This window comes from Stegostoma tigrinum, chromosome 20, assembly GCF_030684315.1.
Source record: "Stegostoma tigrinum isolate sSteTig4 chromosome 20, sSteTig4.hap1, whole genome shotgun sequence".
In the NCBI taxonomy this organism is placed as follows: domain Eukaryota; kingdom Metazoa; phylum Chordata; class Chondrichthyes; order Orectolobiformes; family Stegostomatidae; genus Stegostoma; species Stegostoma tigrinum.
Window position 1 is genome coordinate 33,912,453 of NC_081373.1, and position 18,952 is coordinate 33,931,404.

The 18,952-nt window shown below is 42.7% G+C and overlaps 1 protein-coding gene across 4 annotated transcripts in view; it reads left to right on the forward strand.

Annotated features, from left to right (window-relative positions):
- The window catches only part of mki67 (marker of proliferation Ki-67), a 47,337-nt gene that overhangs the window by 11,130 nt on the left and 17,255 nt on the right, over positions 1-18,952 (forward strand). For 3 of the 4 annotated variants that reach the window (XM_048551030.2, XM_048551027.2, XM_048551032.2), the window contains exons 6-12: positions 5,450-5,531; positions 7,710-10,244; positions 10,840-11,090; positions 12,474-13,110; positions 14,528-14,646; positions 14,870-15,044; positions 18,241-18,393. In XM_048551030.2, coding sequence (XP_048406987.2) covers positions 5,450-5,531; positions 7,710-10,244; positions 10,840-11,090; positions 12,474-13,110; positions 14,528-14,646; positions 14,870-15,044; positions 18,241-18,393 — 3,952 coding nt within the window. The remainder of the gene's footprint in view (positions 1-5,449; positions 5,532-7,709; positions 10,245-10,839; positions 11,091-12,473; positions 13,111-14,527; positions 14,647-14,869; positions 15,045-18,240; positions 18,394-18,952) is intronic. The other variant, XM_048551031.2, reaches the window with a different exon arrangement.

The following is an 18,952-nucleotide window of genomic DNA, read 5'->3' on the forward strand; positions in this document are numbered from 1 at the left end:
CCCTCCCAGCGCAGCCGCCTCGAGGGCAGCGTGCGGTGGCGCAGAGATTCCGGGCATGCATAAAAGGATCTCACTGGCAGAGCCCCTCTCACCGCCAGCCAAGCAATGTCCTTGTGCTTGTTTGAAAGTTCTGGCGATGAGGCATTCTGCCAAACGACTTTGGCAGTCTGCGTGGGGAACCACACGACGGGATCCACCCTCTCCTTTTCCCGAAGGGTCTCGAGGATACTACGTGCTGACCACTGCCTGACGGCCTTGTGGTCAAAGGTGTTTCCCTTCAAAAATTTGTCCGTAAGTGACAGGTGGTATGGGACGGTCCAACTACGCTGAGCGTTCCGTGGCAATGAGGCCAGGCCCATCCTTCGCAACACCGGGGACAGGTAGAACCTCAGTAAGTAGTGACACTTGGTGTTTGCGTACTGAGGATCTACGCACAGCTTGATGCAGCCGCACACAAAGGCAGCCATCAGGGCGAGGGTGGCGTTCGGCACGCCCTTTCCCCCATTTTCCAGGTCTTTGTACATGGTGTCCTGTAAGTGACAGTCGGCCAGCAGGAGGCAGTGGTCAGAGAAGGACGCCGGTGGACCTGATCGAGAACGCCCATGACACAAACAGGAAGTCTTTCCTTGAGCGGATAGACCCGTCTGGCCGCGATCAGGTGTATCTCCACTGCGCTCTGTCTGCAGGGGTGCTGAAGACGTCGAGCAGCTTGGCGTCCTTCAGCGTGCCCATCAGGAATCTGGACGTGACGTCCAGTTGACTCCCCCCACCGGCTGTCCCCACGCCGGATCTTCCATCTGCATCGATGATGCAGTTGAAGTCTCCGCCTAGGATGACCGGCCTGGACGTAGCCAGCAGGGGTGGAAGCTGCTGCAGGACGGCCAACTGCTCACTTCGTATTGCTGGGGCGTACACGTTGATCAGCCTCAGGGGAGCGTTCCTTTAGGTGACATCAGCCACTAGGAGGCGTCCCCCCACCACCTCCTGAACTTGAGAGATGGTGAAGTTGCGCCCCCGCAGCAGAATAGCCAGGCCCAAGGACTGACAGTCGTTATCCCCGACCAGATCGAAGGTCCACAGGTCCAGGTGCCTGACCATTTCCTGTACCTGCTGAGGTGCAGTATCCCGCACTCCTGCAGAAACAGGAGGTCTGCCTTGACGGTGGTCAGGTAGGCCAACGTAGACACGCATCTTGCGGTGGACTTGACGCTGCACACATTAATGCTTGCAACCCATACCCCTATTTTGGGCAGTGACCGCAGTACCCTCCCCGAGTCCAAGGTCAAGCCCCTCCATCTGTCCCTTCATGCCCATTGCCCGGGCTAACTGATGGACACTCTCCAGGCTCAGGAAACTATCCGTGCTGCCTTCTGGGTGGCATTCCCCCGTCGGGGTTACGGAGGCAGGAGGGTCAGGCTGGGGACCCGCTGTTTCCTGCTTCTCGCCTGAAGGTTCCGGGGGGGGGGGTCTCCAGAGCCCCAGCGGCACGTGGCTGGGTGTCGGAGGGAGCCTCAGGATGCCTCCTGTCACCTGGAATTGGGGTGCTGCTTTCCTTCTCCCTTGAGATCCTTAGCTTCTGCTTTGGGCGGGCCTCCTCCAAATCTCCCTCGTTGGAGGAGCTCTTATAGCCCCCCTGTAGCTGCCTCTTCCCGCCTGATGGTTCCAGGGCCCGCCGGCGCAGCTTCCTCCTCGCTTTCCGGACTGTCGTCCACTCCCCTGGGTCACCTGTCGTCTCCTGCATCGACTCCGGGTTGTCAGGGTGGGGTGGGGGAGCGGAGCCGCAGGGGCACTTTGCTGGCCTTGGGTCCGTCCTGCGGGGCTGGGCCCTCCTGCATGACCTGGCCCTCCTGCACATTAGTGGGGTCCTTGCAGGGCCCTGGTGCCTTCCTCTCCTCCGGGGGTGCTTGCCCCTCATTGCCCTTGCCAGTGACCTAGGCGTAGGTGGTCCCCCGCTGTGGGCATGCCCTATAGAGGTGGCCCGCTTCCCCGCAAAGGTTGCAGCTTTTTTCTTTTGTGCAATCCTTTGCAAAGTGTCCCTCCTCCCTGCAGTTCCTGCAGATGGTGGCTTTGCAGTCAGCTGCCACGTGACCTGACCTACCACAGGCATGGCAGACTTTAGGTTGCCCTGCGTAGATCAGGTAGCCCTTGCTCCCGCCGATCGCGAAGCTGGACGGTGGGTGTACGATGTTCCCGTCCGCGACCATCCTCAGCGTTACCCTGACTTGCCTCTTTCTGGTCCAGATCCCGAAGGGGTCCATAGTGTTGGTTAGGTCCCCTTCCACCTTCATGTACCTTCCGAGGAAGGTCAGGACATCAACTGCTGGCACATGCGGGTTGTACATGTGTACAGTCACCATATGGCTCCTCTGCACCGGCATCACGAACAGCGGGATAGCGGTCAGTACAGAGAGGGGGCCCTCACCTCCTTTCTCCTTAAACCTCCAGGAAGCGCTCGCAAAGCTTGGCACTCCTGAAGGTCACGTCGTAAAAACCTCCTCCAGGGAAATCCTGCAGGCAGTAAATGTCCGCAGCAGCGAACCCACAACAGTCCAACAGGACCCTCTTCACGAAGAAGGTGCACTCCACAGGTGCACCTTCATCCACCTTCTTCACGGAAACGCGGAAGGTGTTCCGGACCCCCTGACCTGGGGCACGAGCACTTGCCGCAGCCATCGTTGCAGGTTGGCTGCTCCCCTGAACCAGCATTAGGCCAAAGCCAGCAATAAGATCCACTGGTTGCAAGGGTGCACAGCCAACCTGACGTCTTCCTTTCACCTCCTACACAGTTGCGCTCTCCTCCTCTCAGTCCACAAAAGAGTGGGTCTTTATTTTGTTCCGGATGTAAGCTCGTTCACTGAGCTGGAAGGTTCGTTCCCAGATAATCAGTCACCATTCTAGGTAACATCAGCAGTGAGCCTCCGACGAAGTGCTGGTGTTATGTCCCGCTTTCTATTTATCTGTTTAGGTTTCGTTGGGTTGGTGATGTCATTTCCAGCGTCGGTGATGTCATTTCCTGTTCTTTTTCTCAGCGGGTGGTAGATTGGCTCCAGATCAATGGGTTTGTTGATGGAGTTCTGGTTGGAATGTCATGCTTCTAGGAATTCTCGTGCGTGTCTCTGTTTGGCTTGTCCTAGGATGGATGTGTTGTCCCAATCAAAGTGGTGTCCTTCCTCATCTGTATGTAGGGATACTAGTGATAGTGGGCCATATCGTTTTGTGGCTAGTTGATGTTCATCTATCCTGGTGGCTAGCTTTCTGCCTGTTTGTCCAAAGTAGTGTTTGTCACAGTTCTTGCAAGGTATTTGTAGATGACGTTCGTTTTGCTTGTCATCTGTATAGGGTCTTTTAAGTTCATTAGCTGCTGTTTTAGTGTGTTGTTTGGGTTTGTGGGCTACCCTGATGCCAAGAGGTCTGAGTAGTCTGGCAGTTATTTCGGAAATCTCTTTGATGTAGGGGAGAGTGGTTATGGTTTCTGGGCCCGTTTTGTCTGGCATGGCATTCCAACTGGAACTAACAGACAAAATGGGCCCAGAAACCATAACCACTCTCCCCTACATCAAAGACATTTCCCAAATGACTGCCAGACTACTCTGACCTCTTGGCATCAGGGTAGCCCACAAACCCACCAACACACTAAAACAGCAGCTAATGAACTTAAAAGACCCTATACAGACGACAAGCAAAACGAACATCATCTACAAAATACCTTGCAAGAACTGTGACAAACAGGCAGAAAGCTAGCCACCAGGATAGATGAACATCAACTAGCCACAAAACGACATGACCCACTATCACTAGTATCCCTACATACAGATGAGGAAGGACACCACTTTGATTGGGACAACACATCCATCCTAGGACAAGCCAAACAGAGACACGCACGAGAATTCCTAGAAGCATGACATTCCAACCAGAACTCCATCAACAAACACATTGATTTGGAGCCAATCTACCACCCTCTGAGAAAAAGAACAGGAAATGACATCACCAACCCAAGGAAACCTAAACAGATAAATAGAAAGCGGAACATAACACCAGCGCTTCATCGGAGGCTCACTGATGATGTTACCTAGAATGGTGACAAAACGTCTGAAAACTAACCTTGCAGCTCAGCGAGCAAACTCACATCCAGGCAAATGCAATGCTAGCATTTATTTCGAGAGGACTTGAATATAAAAGCAGGGATATACTACTGAAGCTTTATAAGGTTCTGGTCAGGCCACGTTTGGAATATTGTGTTCAGTTTTGGGCTCCATATCTCAGGAAGGATGTACTGGTCCTGGAGGAGGTTCAGAGGAGGTTCATGGGAATCGTCCCAGGAATGGAAAGCTTAACACATGAGGAGCGACTGAGGACTCTGGCACTATACACGTTGGAGTTTAGAAGGATGAGGAGGTGATCAATTGAAACTTGCAGAATACTGAATGGCCTGGACAGATTGGATGTTGGGAAGATGTTTTCATTTGTAGGAGACAGTAGGACTTGAGGCCACAGCCTCAGAGTAAAGGGAAGACCTTAGAGAATGGAGATAAGGGGAAACTTCTTCAGCCACAGAGTGGTGAATCTATGGAATTCACTGCCACAAAAGGCTGTGGAAGATGGGTCATTGAGTACATTTAACATTGAGATAGATAGGTTCTTGATTATAAAGGGGATCAAGGGTTATGGGGAGAATGGGGTTGAGGAACTTAACAGCTGTATTGAATGGCGGAGCAGACTCAGCGGGCCAAATGGCCTAATTTCTGCACCTATGTCTTATGGTCTTAAATAGCAATGAAGATATCTGTGAGCTGCAGGAGGATATCATCAAACTGGTCAGATAGGCATAGCAGAGAAAAATGGAATTAAACTTGACATAAGAATGAGGTGATGTATTTGAGGAGGGCCGACAGGGCAGGGGATTACACCATGAATGGTAGGATCCTGGAAAGTGTGGAAGATCTGAGGGTCACTGTCCCGATGGTAGCAGGGCTGGTAGATCAGGTAGTTAAGATATGTGCATACATGTTTTTATTAGCCCAAGTGTAGAATACAAGAACAAGGTTATGCTGGAACTATACAAAACCACAGGGGAGTACTCTGTGCAGTTCTGGACACCATGTTGTTATGATGTAACGGGGTAGCGTGCTAGAAATTGAGCTCTGCTATTTCCAGTTATCGCAAAAGTTAAAGATTTTGAAACAAATACATGGATTATCCCAATATATCTCCTTTCCAGTCCAGGTTTGATAGAAAGCATGGAATAAACTTCTACTCTTAACAGAAATTGCTATTTATTCTAAGTCACTAGATTCTAACTCTAGGAGTTTTTTTTTAATGTTAAACTGAATTTCAGGCTGCATATTTCCTGGTGCTATTCCTCAGAAATTTCTGTCATTGACAATGCTTCTCAATTCTTCTTAAACTCTGCACTTTTTTTCCTTAATGCAATTAATGTTCCTATTAACAGGTCCTTCATGTTCAACAGGAAGTGGATGATTGTTCACAACCTTCAGGTGATGATCTTCGGTCTACAAGTGGTCACAAATCTGGTCAGTAGTTCTCGTATTTTGTGTGCGCGTGTGTGTTAACAATATGCTTAGAATGCCAGTTATGTATAGAATGATTTAATACTTGGAGGGAATGGTGTACCAGGCTTCCTTGAAGCTTCTTAGTCAGTATTTCCCAAACTGTATCACAATTTAAGTTTTTTAAATTGCCTTGAATATAGAATGAGATATGAGTTTGAGTAGGTAGTTGCAATACTGCTGTGAAGGTTCTGCAATCTCATTTTTGGAACACCTAATTTGAATGCCAGAATGTACTGCAGAATACTTCCAGTAGGATGTTGACCCAGGGCTGTCAGGTCACTTCATTTTGTTTGAATCACCAATATCAAACCATTGATCCTGGCAACTGAAAGGAATTCCCATTATGATGTGGAAACCCAATATTTATTGAATAACTTCAAGCTGAAATTGTTACAGGCTCACTTTGGTATCAAAACTCGTAGACCATGTGAATTGATAAAGTTCATTGGCAGCTGAAGCAAAATACCTCCGGAAGGTCTTGTGGCAACCAGTGGAAATCTCACAATATGGCACACCAGGAATTATTTATCAAAGTGACCAATTACTGGAGTTCTATTTGAACCTGGTTTTGTCCTGCAACACTTATTACTTAGTGTGGGAGGAGCCTGTTACTCTAGTTGCACGATAGGGTCGTGACACATGGGTTGGGAACCCCTGTTCAAATTGCTAAGGACTAAGGTTTTGGATGTCTGAGGGTGTCCCTGCACAGCATCCTGTGGGTGTATACACTACAGCTAAAATGTGCCAGTGTTGTAGAGATGAATTACGTTCAGTACTCCCGCTATTGAAACTGCAGTTGAACCATTGACTTTTGATTTTTATTTTTGAAGGTTACTCATCCATAAAATTATTTTGGAGTTGTCAACAGTCTACAATATTCAGGACTGTTATTGACTGGAATCTTAACTGGCATGTAAACCTAAGCTATAAGGGCAGGCCTGAAGCTGGGAATTTTGCACTTTTTGACTCCTGAAAGCTTGTCTGTCTGCTACAAAGCATAATTCAGCGGTGTGATGGTGTATCCTCCACCTGTCTGAATTGTTGCAGTTCTAACAACACTCTTAAAGTACACCATCAACAGTAGCTCAAATTAAACATCCATTCTTGCCATCCCTGGCATTTGACAGCAGTATGTACTATCTACAAAATACATCTCAGCACTGTCAAATTTGGAAGAAGACATGGCATTTAGGGCAGCCACGTATGTGAAATACCATCTGTGGTTCTCCACCAAATTGTGTGCTAACTCAACTTAGATTAATTTTGTGGTACTTTTGTTGTCAAGTCAAAAATGCTGTAATGCCTTCCCTAGGCTAGGCGTATCTGAATCACTGGGACTGCAGCGGTTGAAGAAGGTGGCTAGCCACCACCTTCCTGAGGAAAATTGGAGATGAGCAACAAATGCTTGCTATACTGGCACATTTTTTAATGAACTAAAAATAAACTAAATCTTACAGAAGAGTTGGGCATTAATCCATCAGTTTATACTAGGTTACAAGATGTATTTCTGAGGCGAGTAACTGATGCATTACTCTGTTGCTGAATGCAGTGTGATAACAGTTTGTGCACCATATTTAGATACTGCACCACTCCTTTCAATATCCTTTCCCTCATAAACTCTGCAGCTAATTTAACTTGTGTACACTATCATAAGCAAGGGATTGTTGCTTGCCATTTTTTGCTTTAAAGAAAGTACACCATCTTTAGGCTTTCGTCCTTTGGAAGCATACTAAGCCTCATCTTACTTTATAAAGCAAATATAAAGTAAAGTGTTGCAGTCACTTGTATGTCATTTGTGTTAAAGCTATGCACATGAAGACTCAACCCTTACTTCCCATTTCTCTCCCAAAGAGAATCATTTCTTCCCACCCAGCAACAGTGGAAACAGTCTTGCCTGCTATTAGACAATCATAAAATTGTGCTTTATTTCTTAAGTGCATTTCCAAGGTGGGAGCACATGGTCAGAAATTATTTATAATCCTCTGTGGTAAATGTGCATTTCATGCCCAATACTGGATGACTCCTGTTTGCATTTAGAAATACCAGTATACTTGAGTTTAAATCATATAATTGTAATCTTGCTTGTTAACTGTAATATTGTTAATTGCTTCATTCATTTGAATTTTGTTTTTCTCTTAGCTGAAGTTAATGCAGATAAAATCTTTGAAGCACCATCTAAATTCACAAAGGCTATGCCAAATGAAAAGGGTGATTCAGCTCCAAAATCTGCACAGACAAGAAGCTCCTCAAAGATTCGTAAAGATGAGCAACTTGCTGATGAAGAACATGTATCTCCTTTTTCCAAACTTTATGAAATGTTCAAGCAGGAGGTCACAAAACCGAATCAGGTTAAACCAAACAAAGTTAATACGCATGAACATGTTAAAGAAAGCAGCCCTGACTTGACAGAACAAACTAGTGTTCTAGAAAAGAAATCTGATGCCATGGTTTCTCAGTTTGGCAAGAATTCCCAAACATTGCCAAGCACAATACGACTGCCTGGGAGGAAAAGCAAGGTTAAACTAGAAGAGGAAAAGATGGAAAAGGACAATCCATATGAAAAAATTAACAGCTTGGAGCCTCTGTCAGTGGACGGTGTTGCATCTGGAATTCTTGCAAAACCAACTGCTGACATTAGCAGTCCAAAGCAAAATAATACTTCTGCAAAATTAAACAAGTTTACAAATAATCCCGCTACAGGTGCAAATGCTACATCACTTGCATCTTTTGAAGTAGGTGTTAATGGGAAAGATCAAAATCACTTGTCCCCTAAATGTACACCAAAAGCAAAGCAAAAAAGTCAACATTTCACAACTCGCAAGTCGTTAAATGTTAATGAAGCTATAAATAAAATTCATGAAGATCTTCGGTTTTCAATGGAAAAGGGAACAGGTATAAATGTGAAAACTGTGGAAATGGAGAAAATACCTGCTCAAGGAGGCAAGGAGAGGGCTGTAACCCCCAAGAAACGTGGGAGATCATCATTGCGTAACCAAACTCTGCAACCTACAGAGATTCCAGCAGATCAAGTTGAATCCATAAATGTTTCTGAGCCCTCAGTCGCAAAGCCTGAAGATATTTCAGTAGATATGAAAGAAGCATCTGCTCATGGAAAGAATGAAAGGGCTGAAACCCCCAAGAAGCGTGGGAGATCATCATTATGTAAACAAACTGTACAGCCTACAGAGATTCAGGCAGATCAAGTTGAATCCATAAATGTCGCTGAGCCCTCTGTTGCACCAATGATAGAAATGAAAGAAGCACCTGCTCAAGGAGGCAAGGAGAGGGCTGTAACCCCCAAGAAACATGGGAGATCGTCATTGTGTAACCAAACTCTGCAACCTACAGAGATTCCAGCAGATCAAGTTGAATCCGTAAATGCCTCTGAGCTCTCTGTTGCACCAGTGATAGATATGAAAGAAGCACCTACTCAAGGAGGCAAGGAAAGGGCCGCAACCCCCAAGAAGCGTGGGAGATCGTCATTGCGTAACCAAACTCTGCAACCTACAGAGATTCCAGCAGATCAAGTTGAATCCGTAAATGCCTCTGAGCTCTCTGTTGCACCAGTGATAGAAATGAAAGAAGCATCTACTCAAGGAGGCAAGGAAAGGGCCGCAACCCCCAAGAAGCGTGGGAGATCGTCATTGCGTAACCAAACTCTGCAACCTACAGAGATTCCAGCAGATCAAGTTGAATCCGTAAATGTCTCTGAGCTCTCTGTTGCACCAGTGATAGATATGAAAGAAGCATCTACTCAAGGAGGCAAGGAAAGGGCCGCAACCCCCAAGAAGCGTGGGAGATCGTCATTGCGTAACCAAACTCTGCAACCTACAGAGATTCCAGCAGATCAAGTTGAATCCGTAAATGTTTCTGAGCTCTCTGTTGCACCAGTGATAGATATGAAAGAAGCATCTACTCAAGGAGGCAAGGAAAGGGCCGCAACCCCCAAGAAGCGTGGGAGATCGTCATTGCGTAACCAAACTCTGCAACCTACAGAGATTCCAGCAGATCAAGTTGAATCCGTAAATGTCTCTGAGCTCTCTGTTGCACCAGTGATAGATATGAAAGAAGCATCTACTCAAGGAGGCAAGGAAAGGGCCGCAACCCCCAAGAAGCGTGGGAGATCGTCATTGCGTAACCAAACTCTGCAACCTACAGAGATTCCAGCAGATCAAGTTGAATCCGTAAATGTTTCTGAGCCCTCAGTCACAAAGTCAGAAGGTATTTCAGTACATATGAAAGAAGCATCTGCTCATGGAAAGAATGAAGGGGCTGAAAACCCCAAGAAGCATGGGAGATCATCATTGCGTAACAAAACTGTGCAGCCTACAGAGACCCAGGCAGATCAAGTTGAACCCCTAAATGTCTCTGAGCCTTTAGTTGCAAAGTCACCTGCTTCCATTAAACTGAAAAGCTGCACAACTCCCTCTTCACTCTGTATGCTCAGCAATAGAAGCAAAAGTAATTGCCCAACTGAAGCAGAATGCTTGGAGAGGAAGAATTGTGAATCTAATAGTCCACACAGTGTCTTAACCAGTGAGCAAACTGAGAAGGTGGTTAGGGAGGGTCTTACAAGTCCTTTGAATACCTCTACTGAACGTTTGGGACAATTTTCAGCTGTAGACATTGGACTCGATCTGTACACGAGCAGCAAAGAATCCTCTTCATCACCAGGTAAAAGCAGCTCTGTGGGAACTATAAATTAAATGCAGGGAGGAATGGCTTTCACAGATTAAATTTTCAGTATTCTGGTGCATGCAATCTACTCATTTTAATCTCTAAAGCTGCTTTGTGGCTTTTCTGTCTCAAAGGTGCTATGTGAATAAGCAGTGAAAAATTAAAGTGGAACATTATGTTTTAATAACTATTTGATCAGAATCTCAAGTTACTTGAGCATGCAATAAAGCAGTGAAGTTAACTGATATTAAAGATGAGTCACTTGCTGATTCAGTCTGCATTCTTTTTCATTTTTATTTTTGTTCTTGCTGATAAACCTTGTGAACACAATTCGTATTGTTAAAGTTAAAATATTGCTGTGAATTTGATGTATCAAACTGCACCGATGCTAATAATGTAGTTGGGTAGTGGAGGCTTTTTTTTTGGAACTTTGTAGTTCCTTACAACTCTACCCAAACTGCTTTAAAGTGGTGGCATTTGAGTTGACCTAGAAGTTGTAAGGTTTGCAAATTGAAAATGAATTTTGTGTTACACATTAATTTCATTTTGTTACTTTTAACCACATTGTTCCATTTTAATTATTTCTTGTCAGGTGCTATATTTCATTCATCTAAAAAACGTAGAAGTGAAAATGAAAAAAACTTTTATGCACCGATTTTTAAACGAAAGAGAGTTTCTTTTGGTGCAAACCTAAGTCCGGAGTTATTTGACAAACGCATGCCACCAAGTTCTCCCCTCCGAAAAGGAGGAACTCCATCCAGAGTGAGCACACCCTTTCGATGTACTCCACGCACAGTCTTGAAACGTGCATCCAGCATAGGAATACACACTTGTACAATTCAGGTAACTTAAGGTGCACTTATGCATGAAAGTTGGAATCTCTGTCTAATCCTCTATCAATAAAGCATTCCCGTTGAGTTATGATCAGCATCAGTGCAAACTTTTTTTTGTACCCAATTAGCTCTTAGAATGTCTAATTATATGATTGTCATGGCTTGTAACTGACCTGTTAGAGGAAATTTATGGTGGAACTCTTACACTGTTTTGAATCTCATATTTTAATTTGCTTTTGTTATAGGCCAGTAGATTTCTGAGTGATATCTAACTTTGCTGCTACTGTTACAATGTAGAAATGTAATGTTCTTGTTTCACCACAGCACATTGATTGTAATAGACAATTGAAAACCGTGTTATACTGTGAAAGCTTGGTGACAGTACCACCTTGTGGCACAAATCAAGTGTAACAGCAGTTATTAATCAAATTTTGAAAGGGAATTCAACTTTTATAAGTTTAACAGCATAAAATAAAATTGCTAAAACAGAAATTAATTAAATGTTTCTTGTCAAGAGATTGTGAAAGTGAGCTATAAGCTTAGAATTTGTACGTCCATAGATTCAGACAACTACTTCTCACTGTCATTTTAAGGGAAGGTTATGTAGGTGATGATGTTGCTCTCTTATGGAGTACAAAATCCAGTTGAAAGACGGACTTCTCAATATTCTTGAAGCCAATGGTTTCTTAACTGAAGAAGTTTGTTGAATGGTACATTTTGAGTTTACACTGCCAGCAATGGTATTTTGTCATTTGGAGATGTGCATGGAAATTGTTGTAGTCATTCGAAAGGTCTGTGGACTAGAGAATGGTGGGTTGAATAGTTGACAATCATTTGGGCTTGTGTGACCTTGTCAGGAAATGTGTTGCAAGTATTAACATATCAAGTAAAGAAACTGCTGATTTTTCTAACTCCGCTTAATACCTACCTGCCTCAAAAATCAGACTTGCAATGTTATAACTATCAATGGTGTAGCACGTGGAGAGTAAAGCTTGTGTGCAATAAACTGTTTCTAAATACATTAAAATGCCTGACAATTCAAAATAATTTTACTTCAAAATAATCACCGTTTTAGTGCTTTTGTTCAATTTGTTTTTAAAAATTCATTTTAAAAGAAATTGCACTCCCTAAGTTTCTAAGCCTTTCTATAGAAACTCTATTGTTGTGTTACAGAATTTGGTTATATTTACAACAAAAATTAGTTTTGAAATCCTTAGAATTCTGGCATCCATGTGTTAAGTTTTCACCTTGGACCCAATACCTACCCCATTTTTGATATTGGTAATTTTAATCAGAAGGCATTTTAGATCATCTTCCTGTTAAACCTGAAATAATGGATTGTCATTTTATTAGCATGCTTTTGCCTGAAATAATTTTTTTTTGTTCCCACCAGGAATTCAACGAGCAAAATGAAAATTGCCGAATAAGTCCCAGGACGTCACACATTCCATCAGAAGATTCTTCCAGGCAAACCAAGAAACCGTCTGCCAAAATTTCCTCACCAGGCAAAGTGTCTTTGTTAACACCTGCCAAAAAGTCACCTGTGAAGAGGTCACCCTTAGTCAAGGCACCAACATCAAGCAAGAAAGCCCCCTTGTCAACAATAAAACCCTCTTTGTCTTCTATCAAGAAGTCACCCGCTGCAAGAACTCCATCACAAAGCAAATCTCCCTCATTCATTACCAAGAAGTCATCTGACGTTAAGGCATTGCTAACCCCGTCACCTGGACAATTGGTATCCAATGAATTGCCGAGTCTACTTGATGAAAGATCATTTGATTGTTCTCCACGTATGTGTGGACGTTTCTCTGTCTCACATGTTGCTAACCCCTTGTTGAGCCAATCAAAGTCTCATTGCTTTACTCCAACTTCACGTGATGTAGCTCTGTTTGAGAAACCTCAGGAGAAAGCAGCCCCAGTGGCAAGTGCTGGGAAAAATCCTTCCAGAAAGAGCACTAGACGAAGTGGTTCATTACTTGCAGCCGCACACACCAGAAGACGGACTGGAGCTTCAGCTGCCAACCTACTGAGTAAGACTTATCCTAAATTTCACTTTTTTTTAAACGATACAGCCTCAGAAGCCAACTCTTCGCACTTTTTCCCTGTACATTCCAAAGTGCTGTAATGTCAGACTCTTAAATATTAACTTTCTATCTCTCTGCTCTGCTGCCAGACCAGCTGAGTTTCCCAGCACTTATTTTCATTTTATTTAGAAGATGGTTGGTCATAGATCAGTTAGAAGGTGAGCTTCATACTGTTAAAATGATTGGTTTTTAAGTGACATTGGCAGAAATCATTTTACCTTTCTTGCTTGATGTATGTTTTGTGAATGATCCAATAGGGGAAACAGACCTGTAGCTTGAGAAGTAAAATTTCACGCCCTACTTCATTGCTCTATCACACCTAATCAATGCATAATTAAGCAAAGTTATCACAAGGATTTTCTTAACATATAATATGTTTGTGAAAGTTATGGAATAACTTGACTGGGAACCAATAAAAAAAATCAGTTGAGCAAAGTGTTACAAATTTTGCCCATCCAGGCTTTGTGCATTGGAGAGTATGTTGAGCTCATGACAATATTGGGCATTTTCTTAAAAATCATCTTGCTCAGGAATATTATTACACACTGGAGCATGTCTCCTAACTTTGAGATATGGACCCTACCATTGCACTACAAGAACACTGACAATACTGGGAACAGTTCTCTTGCAGTGTCACAACATGGAGCATACCAGCACAACGTAACTCTCTCTTTACTCACACCACTTCACCCAACCTGATGCCTGTATTTTCAGTTACTGATTGTATGGGGATATTTCCAACTGGTGAGGAGGGACATTAAGGTTACTGTTTTGATTGGTGACTGTTTATGCAAACTATATTTTTTAAAAATGTAAACCACTTATTCCTTAAGATATCCTTAGATAATACCAAACAAACTACTCTATGAATGACCTTTTAAACTTGCATGGCATTTAGGTAACATTTGAAGGCATTTGTGATAACTTTGTTTGCATCAAACATTGTGCGCTAATGCATTTGTCTCTTGAAAATAACTTGAGTGCTGCATAAGAGGTACCAAATTTGTAAATGTAAACCCTCTGGAAAGGTTGAGCTTGCAGTGCCAATTCCTTGAAATAAAACTGTATTTGTACAATAAAACTCCTGTTTGGCCATACCTGGTTTGGAAAGGCAAGCAAATGTGACTGTTTTTCTTGTACAGACCAAGAAGACAAGCGAGTTATAGAATAAGCCCTTAGTTCTCAACACATTTCCTAAAAGTAAAGCTCCCAAATTATTAGGGCAACCAGATGGATAGAATGTCTTGTTTGTACCTGGTAATTGAATTTGCATCGAAGAATTAAACCTGTTTGGGCTGGGTGGAGAAACTATTAGAAGTTTTAAGTTTTCCTGGTCATTTAAATATTTGCAACTTAATTTTAGTGAAAAAGTCGTGGGCCCAGATTGTGAAAGAAGGAGTGGCAAAACCTCAGTTGCAGTGTGCAAGAAAGAAATCTGCTGCGGTGCAAAAACGGACCAAGAATACTGTCCCCTTGAAAGAGGTAAAAGTTATTTAACATTGTGATGGGAAATAATGATTAAAACTGACCTTTTTGTGTATAACTAAATTTAATGGTGCTGAATCAATTTGTAAATTGCTTTGTTATTTCACACTAACTGCTAAAATGTGGTTTGAACTGTAAAAGAGCTCTTTTAAATATAGGCACGTATACTTTAGTCTTTGTTTTCTGTTTTTAGTAATTATGTAAAATTTTGTTTCAACAGACTCCTGTTCGTTCAGTGAAAGGCCACTTCAGTACAGGTCATGCTGCATCTCCAGCAACAATAGTTATTGGAAAATCACAGGCTACTACTTTTAAGCCAACTGGACATGTTCCGTGGGCAATAAGAACTGTTTCACTGAGATGTAAAGACTACAAAATGGATGAGAGTTTTTCAGGTAAGATTACTTGATGTACTACTTAGAATTTCTTTTTTGGGGTTATTTTGAAAGTTTTGCTCTTGATCATCCTCAATTTGATGTAGAAGTGAAACTATGGAAGTCTCATTTCATTCAATGCAATGGGCTGAAGTTTTACTTTATACTGTGTAAGTTTGCTGTTGAACTTCTATTCTTTACCTCAATCTGTGGAAATTTTTTTTTCCTTATCTAATCACTCGTGCTCTAGGTTTCACTGGTTGGACCAGCATTTATTGTCTGTTACTGGTTGGCCTTGAGAAGATAGTGAGCTGCCTTCTTAAACCACTGCAGTCCTTTTGCTGTAGATAGACTCTCAATGTTGTTAGGGAGGGAATTCCAGGATTTTAATCTAATGACAGTGAAAGAACAGAGATGCATTTTCAAGACCAGATGGTCAGTGGCTTGGAGGGCAGTGATGGTGTTCCACGTTATCTGCTGCCCTTGTCCTTTTAGGAGGAAACGGCTAGGTGTTAGGAAGGTGCAATATAAGGTACTTAGATGAAGTTCTGTGGCATATACTGCTGCTAATGACTGTCAGTGGAGGGAGTGATTGTGTGCCAGTCAAGTGGGAGCTTTTATCCTGGATGGTTTCAGGCTTCAAGGTTTTTTTTTGTGAGCTGCACTCATCCTGGCAAATAGGACTATTCCATCACACTGCGGGCTTGTCTTGGGGAGGTAGTTGCATTCTCTCTTATTGGAGATGGTCATTGTCTGAGATTTTGTTATTGCAACTTTTCAGCCCAAACTGGACAATATCTAGGTTTTGCTATGGACATGGATTGCTTCAGTGTCTCAAGGAGCACAAATCGTGCTAAGTATTGTGCAATTGTCAAAGATCCTGACTTCTTACCTTGTAATGGAAGGAGGGCCATTGATGAAATGACTTCAATGTGTCACTGCTGAAGATCATTGATGAAGCAGCTGAAGATGGTTGGGCTTAGGACACTACCGCAAGGAATTTTTGCAGAGCTGACCTGATACTGAGGTGACTGACCTCCAACAACTGTTGCACTCTTCTTCTGTGCTAGGTATGGCTCCAGTCAATAGAGTTTTCCTCTTGATTCCAATTTACTTCAGTTTTTGCCATGGCTTCTTGATGCCACACTCAGTCAAACGTGGCCTGGATGTCTAGGGCAGTCACTTTCACCTCTGGAGTTCACATTTCTTTGTCCTTGTTTGAACTAAGCCTGAAAGGAAGTCAGGAGTGGCCTTGAAATCTAAACTAGCTATCAGTAAACAAGTTATTGTTGAACAGAGGCTGCTTGATAGGACTGACATTATACTTCCCTTCCTTTCATGACTTTTGCTGATGATCAAGGTAGACTGGTAGGGCAGTAAATGGCCAAATTGGGTTTGTCTTTTTTGTATACAGGACATATCTGGAAAATTTTCTACTTTGTTAGATAGCTGTACTGGAACAGCTTAGCTAATTGTTGTATCTTGTATTATGGCCTGTACTGGAGATCTGCATAGAGTTGCCACACAAACAGCATAATGAGCTATAGCTTCTTGATGTCTGCATGTGTCTTCCTTCTTCTGAAACATTAAGATAAATAGAGACTTGAGCAATCCTTCAGCTTATTACTTGAAAGCTGATGCATTTCTAAATCACTGGAAAATATCTTAATTTAGCACCCTAGACTACTACTGCAACTGGCATGCTATCTTTCATACAAATCTCCCTTCCTCCTGCTCCATGATTAGAAAGGAAATTGTCATTTTCATCAGATAGTCTTTAATCAATTATGGGATGAGACATATTTGATGTATTTAATTCAGACAGCTGGTAAACTATATCAGTAAACGTGAAAAAATCATGAAAAGGATTGTATTGTCCACAGCTACTGTTATGCTAATAAGAGTGTAATCAAGTGGGCATCCTTGAAATACTGGCCTGTCAGTAACATTAGAGTTGCATTCAACCACAATCTAACCTTGTGGTCCAAAGTGTCTGCTATTATCATTAAGCCAGATGGTCAACTTTGGTTCAGCAAGATGTGCAGAAATAATGACTCGGCATGCTTAAAAATAAGATGCCAGTCTACTGAAGGCAGAACTCAAAATCAAATGTTTGTTAAACAGCAAAAGCAACATGCAATAGAGTTAAATTATTCCAAATGCATTAGATCAGATCACCTTTTCCGTTCTCCCACTTAAAGTTGAACGTGTTGTGGAAAGAAGGCTTTGGAGTAGATTTGTAGCTTGGGTTGTGGGTGTTGAGTTTGGTTGGCTCGCCAAGCTGGTCTGTTGTTCTGCACGCCGACAGCTGTGCTGGGAAAGATTGAGCGTTCCGACGACAGAGGGCTCCAGGGATATTTAATGATTGCAAATGGAATGTTTAATGTACTAAACATTACAATGAGACTTGAGCAACCTTGAGACTTGAGATGGCTAATGGCATTCAGCAAGTAACATTGCTGCCACACAAGTGCCAGGCAATAACCATCTGTAACAAGAGAATTTAACTATCTGTCCTTCGCATTCAAGGCATCACCATTGCTACATTCCCCACTTCAACATCTTGGAGGTTCATCATTGACCAGAAACTAAATTGGATCAGCTATGTCAACCAGTGGCTACAAAAGTGGGTAAAAGACTGAGAGTTCTGCTGTGTAAATCTTCCTAAGTGACTTCTCAAAGCCTTTCCAGTGAAAATAAGCTGCCAGTGGAATACTGTTCAGCTGCACAGATGGGTGCATCTTCAAAACAAAGCAGCCCACTTAATGGACACCTCGTCTATCAGCTTAAAGCATCACTCCCTACACAACCAACATTCAGTGATGACACTGCAGTAAGTCACCAAGGCTCTTTCAACAGCAGTTTCCAAAACCCATGGCTTCTACCACATAGAAGAAAATGGTTGGGAACATCTCTACCTCCTGGTTTTCCACAAAGCCACATACCACCCTGAGCAACTATATTGCCATTCCTTCACTGGTGGCATTTCTAAATAGTCCTAGGCCAGATAAACTGTAGCAGTTCAATAACTGCATATATTTTGGACTAGTACGATATCCAATTTAGGCAGAATATTTTTTATATAAGTTGGAAACAAATGAAGAATTCAAAGAAGCATTTTTTTTTGTTCAGATGTCTCTATCCATACTTTTTTAAAGTTGCAACACTGTGCAATTATTATGTTCATAACATTTTTGGTGTTGTTATTTTAATATAGGTATGGCTGAAATGTTCAGTACTCCCACAAATGTGAACACACAGCCAGTACTGTCTACCTCAGATATTGACAATAATTCTGACACTGCTTTGGCCAACCCAATAACACACAAGTCATTTGAAGACTCTATTATCAAAACACCTGAAGAAACTGGTGAGTCCAATATCACTTGCTATTATGTTACTATTAAATTTTCTTCTTCAGCCCCTATATTATCTTTGCCCTATCTTTTTCTGTATATCTTCTACCTGCTTGCTTTCATTTCCCTTTCCTAGCTCAAATCTGTTCAGTTTCACACAATGCAGTAAAGACAAAGCTAGCTTCCAAGCTTGGAAGTCAGTATATTAAATATTGAATTTTATGGCTTTTTCTTATCAGCCCTCTAAGTGCTTTAAAGAACAAATGCCTATTGTCATTATCTTAAAACCTGATGAAGAATGCAATAATGCTTGACATGATGAAAAAAAATGACATGGATTATGACTGAGCTATGATCGAAAGGTAGTGGGAGAGCAGCTTATGGCACAGAACTAGCTCAAATCTGGGATTGTGTGAGGAGCTTAAAACGTCTCCAGTATAATGAATAGAGAAGAGAATTTAGGCAAATACATGTAATTGTTGTGGGTATGGGCAAGTTTACTTGGATGGCTGAATAGGGTGATAAAAGAAATGCTTAGCGTTGCAGATCACTGCCACCCGTCTTCTGGAAGAG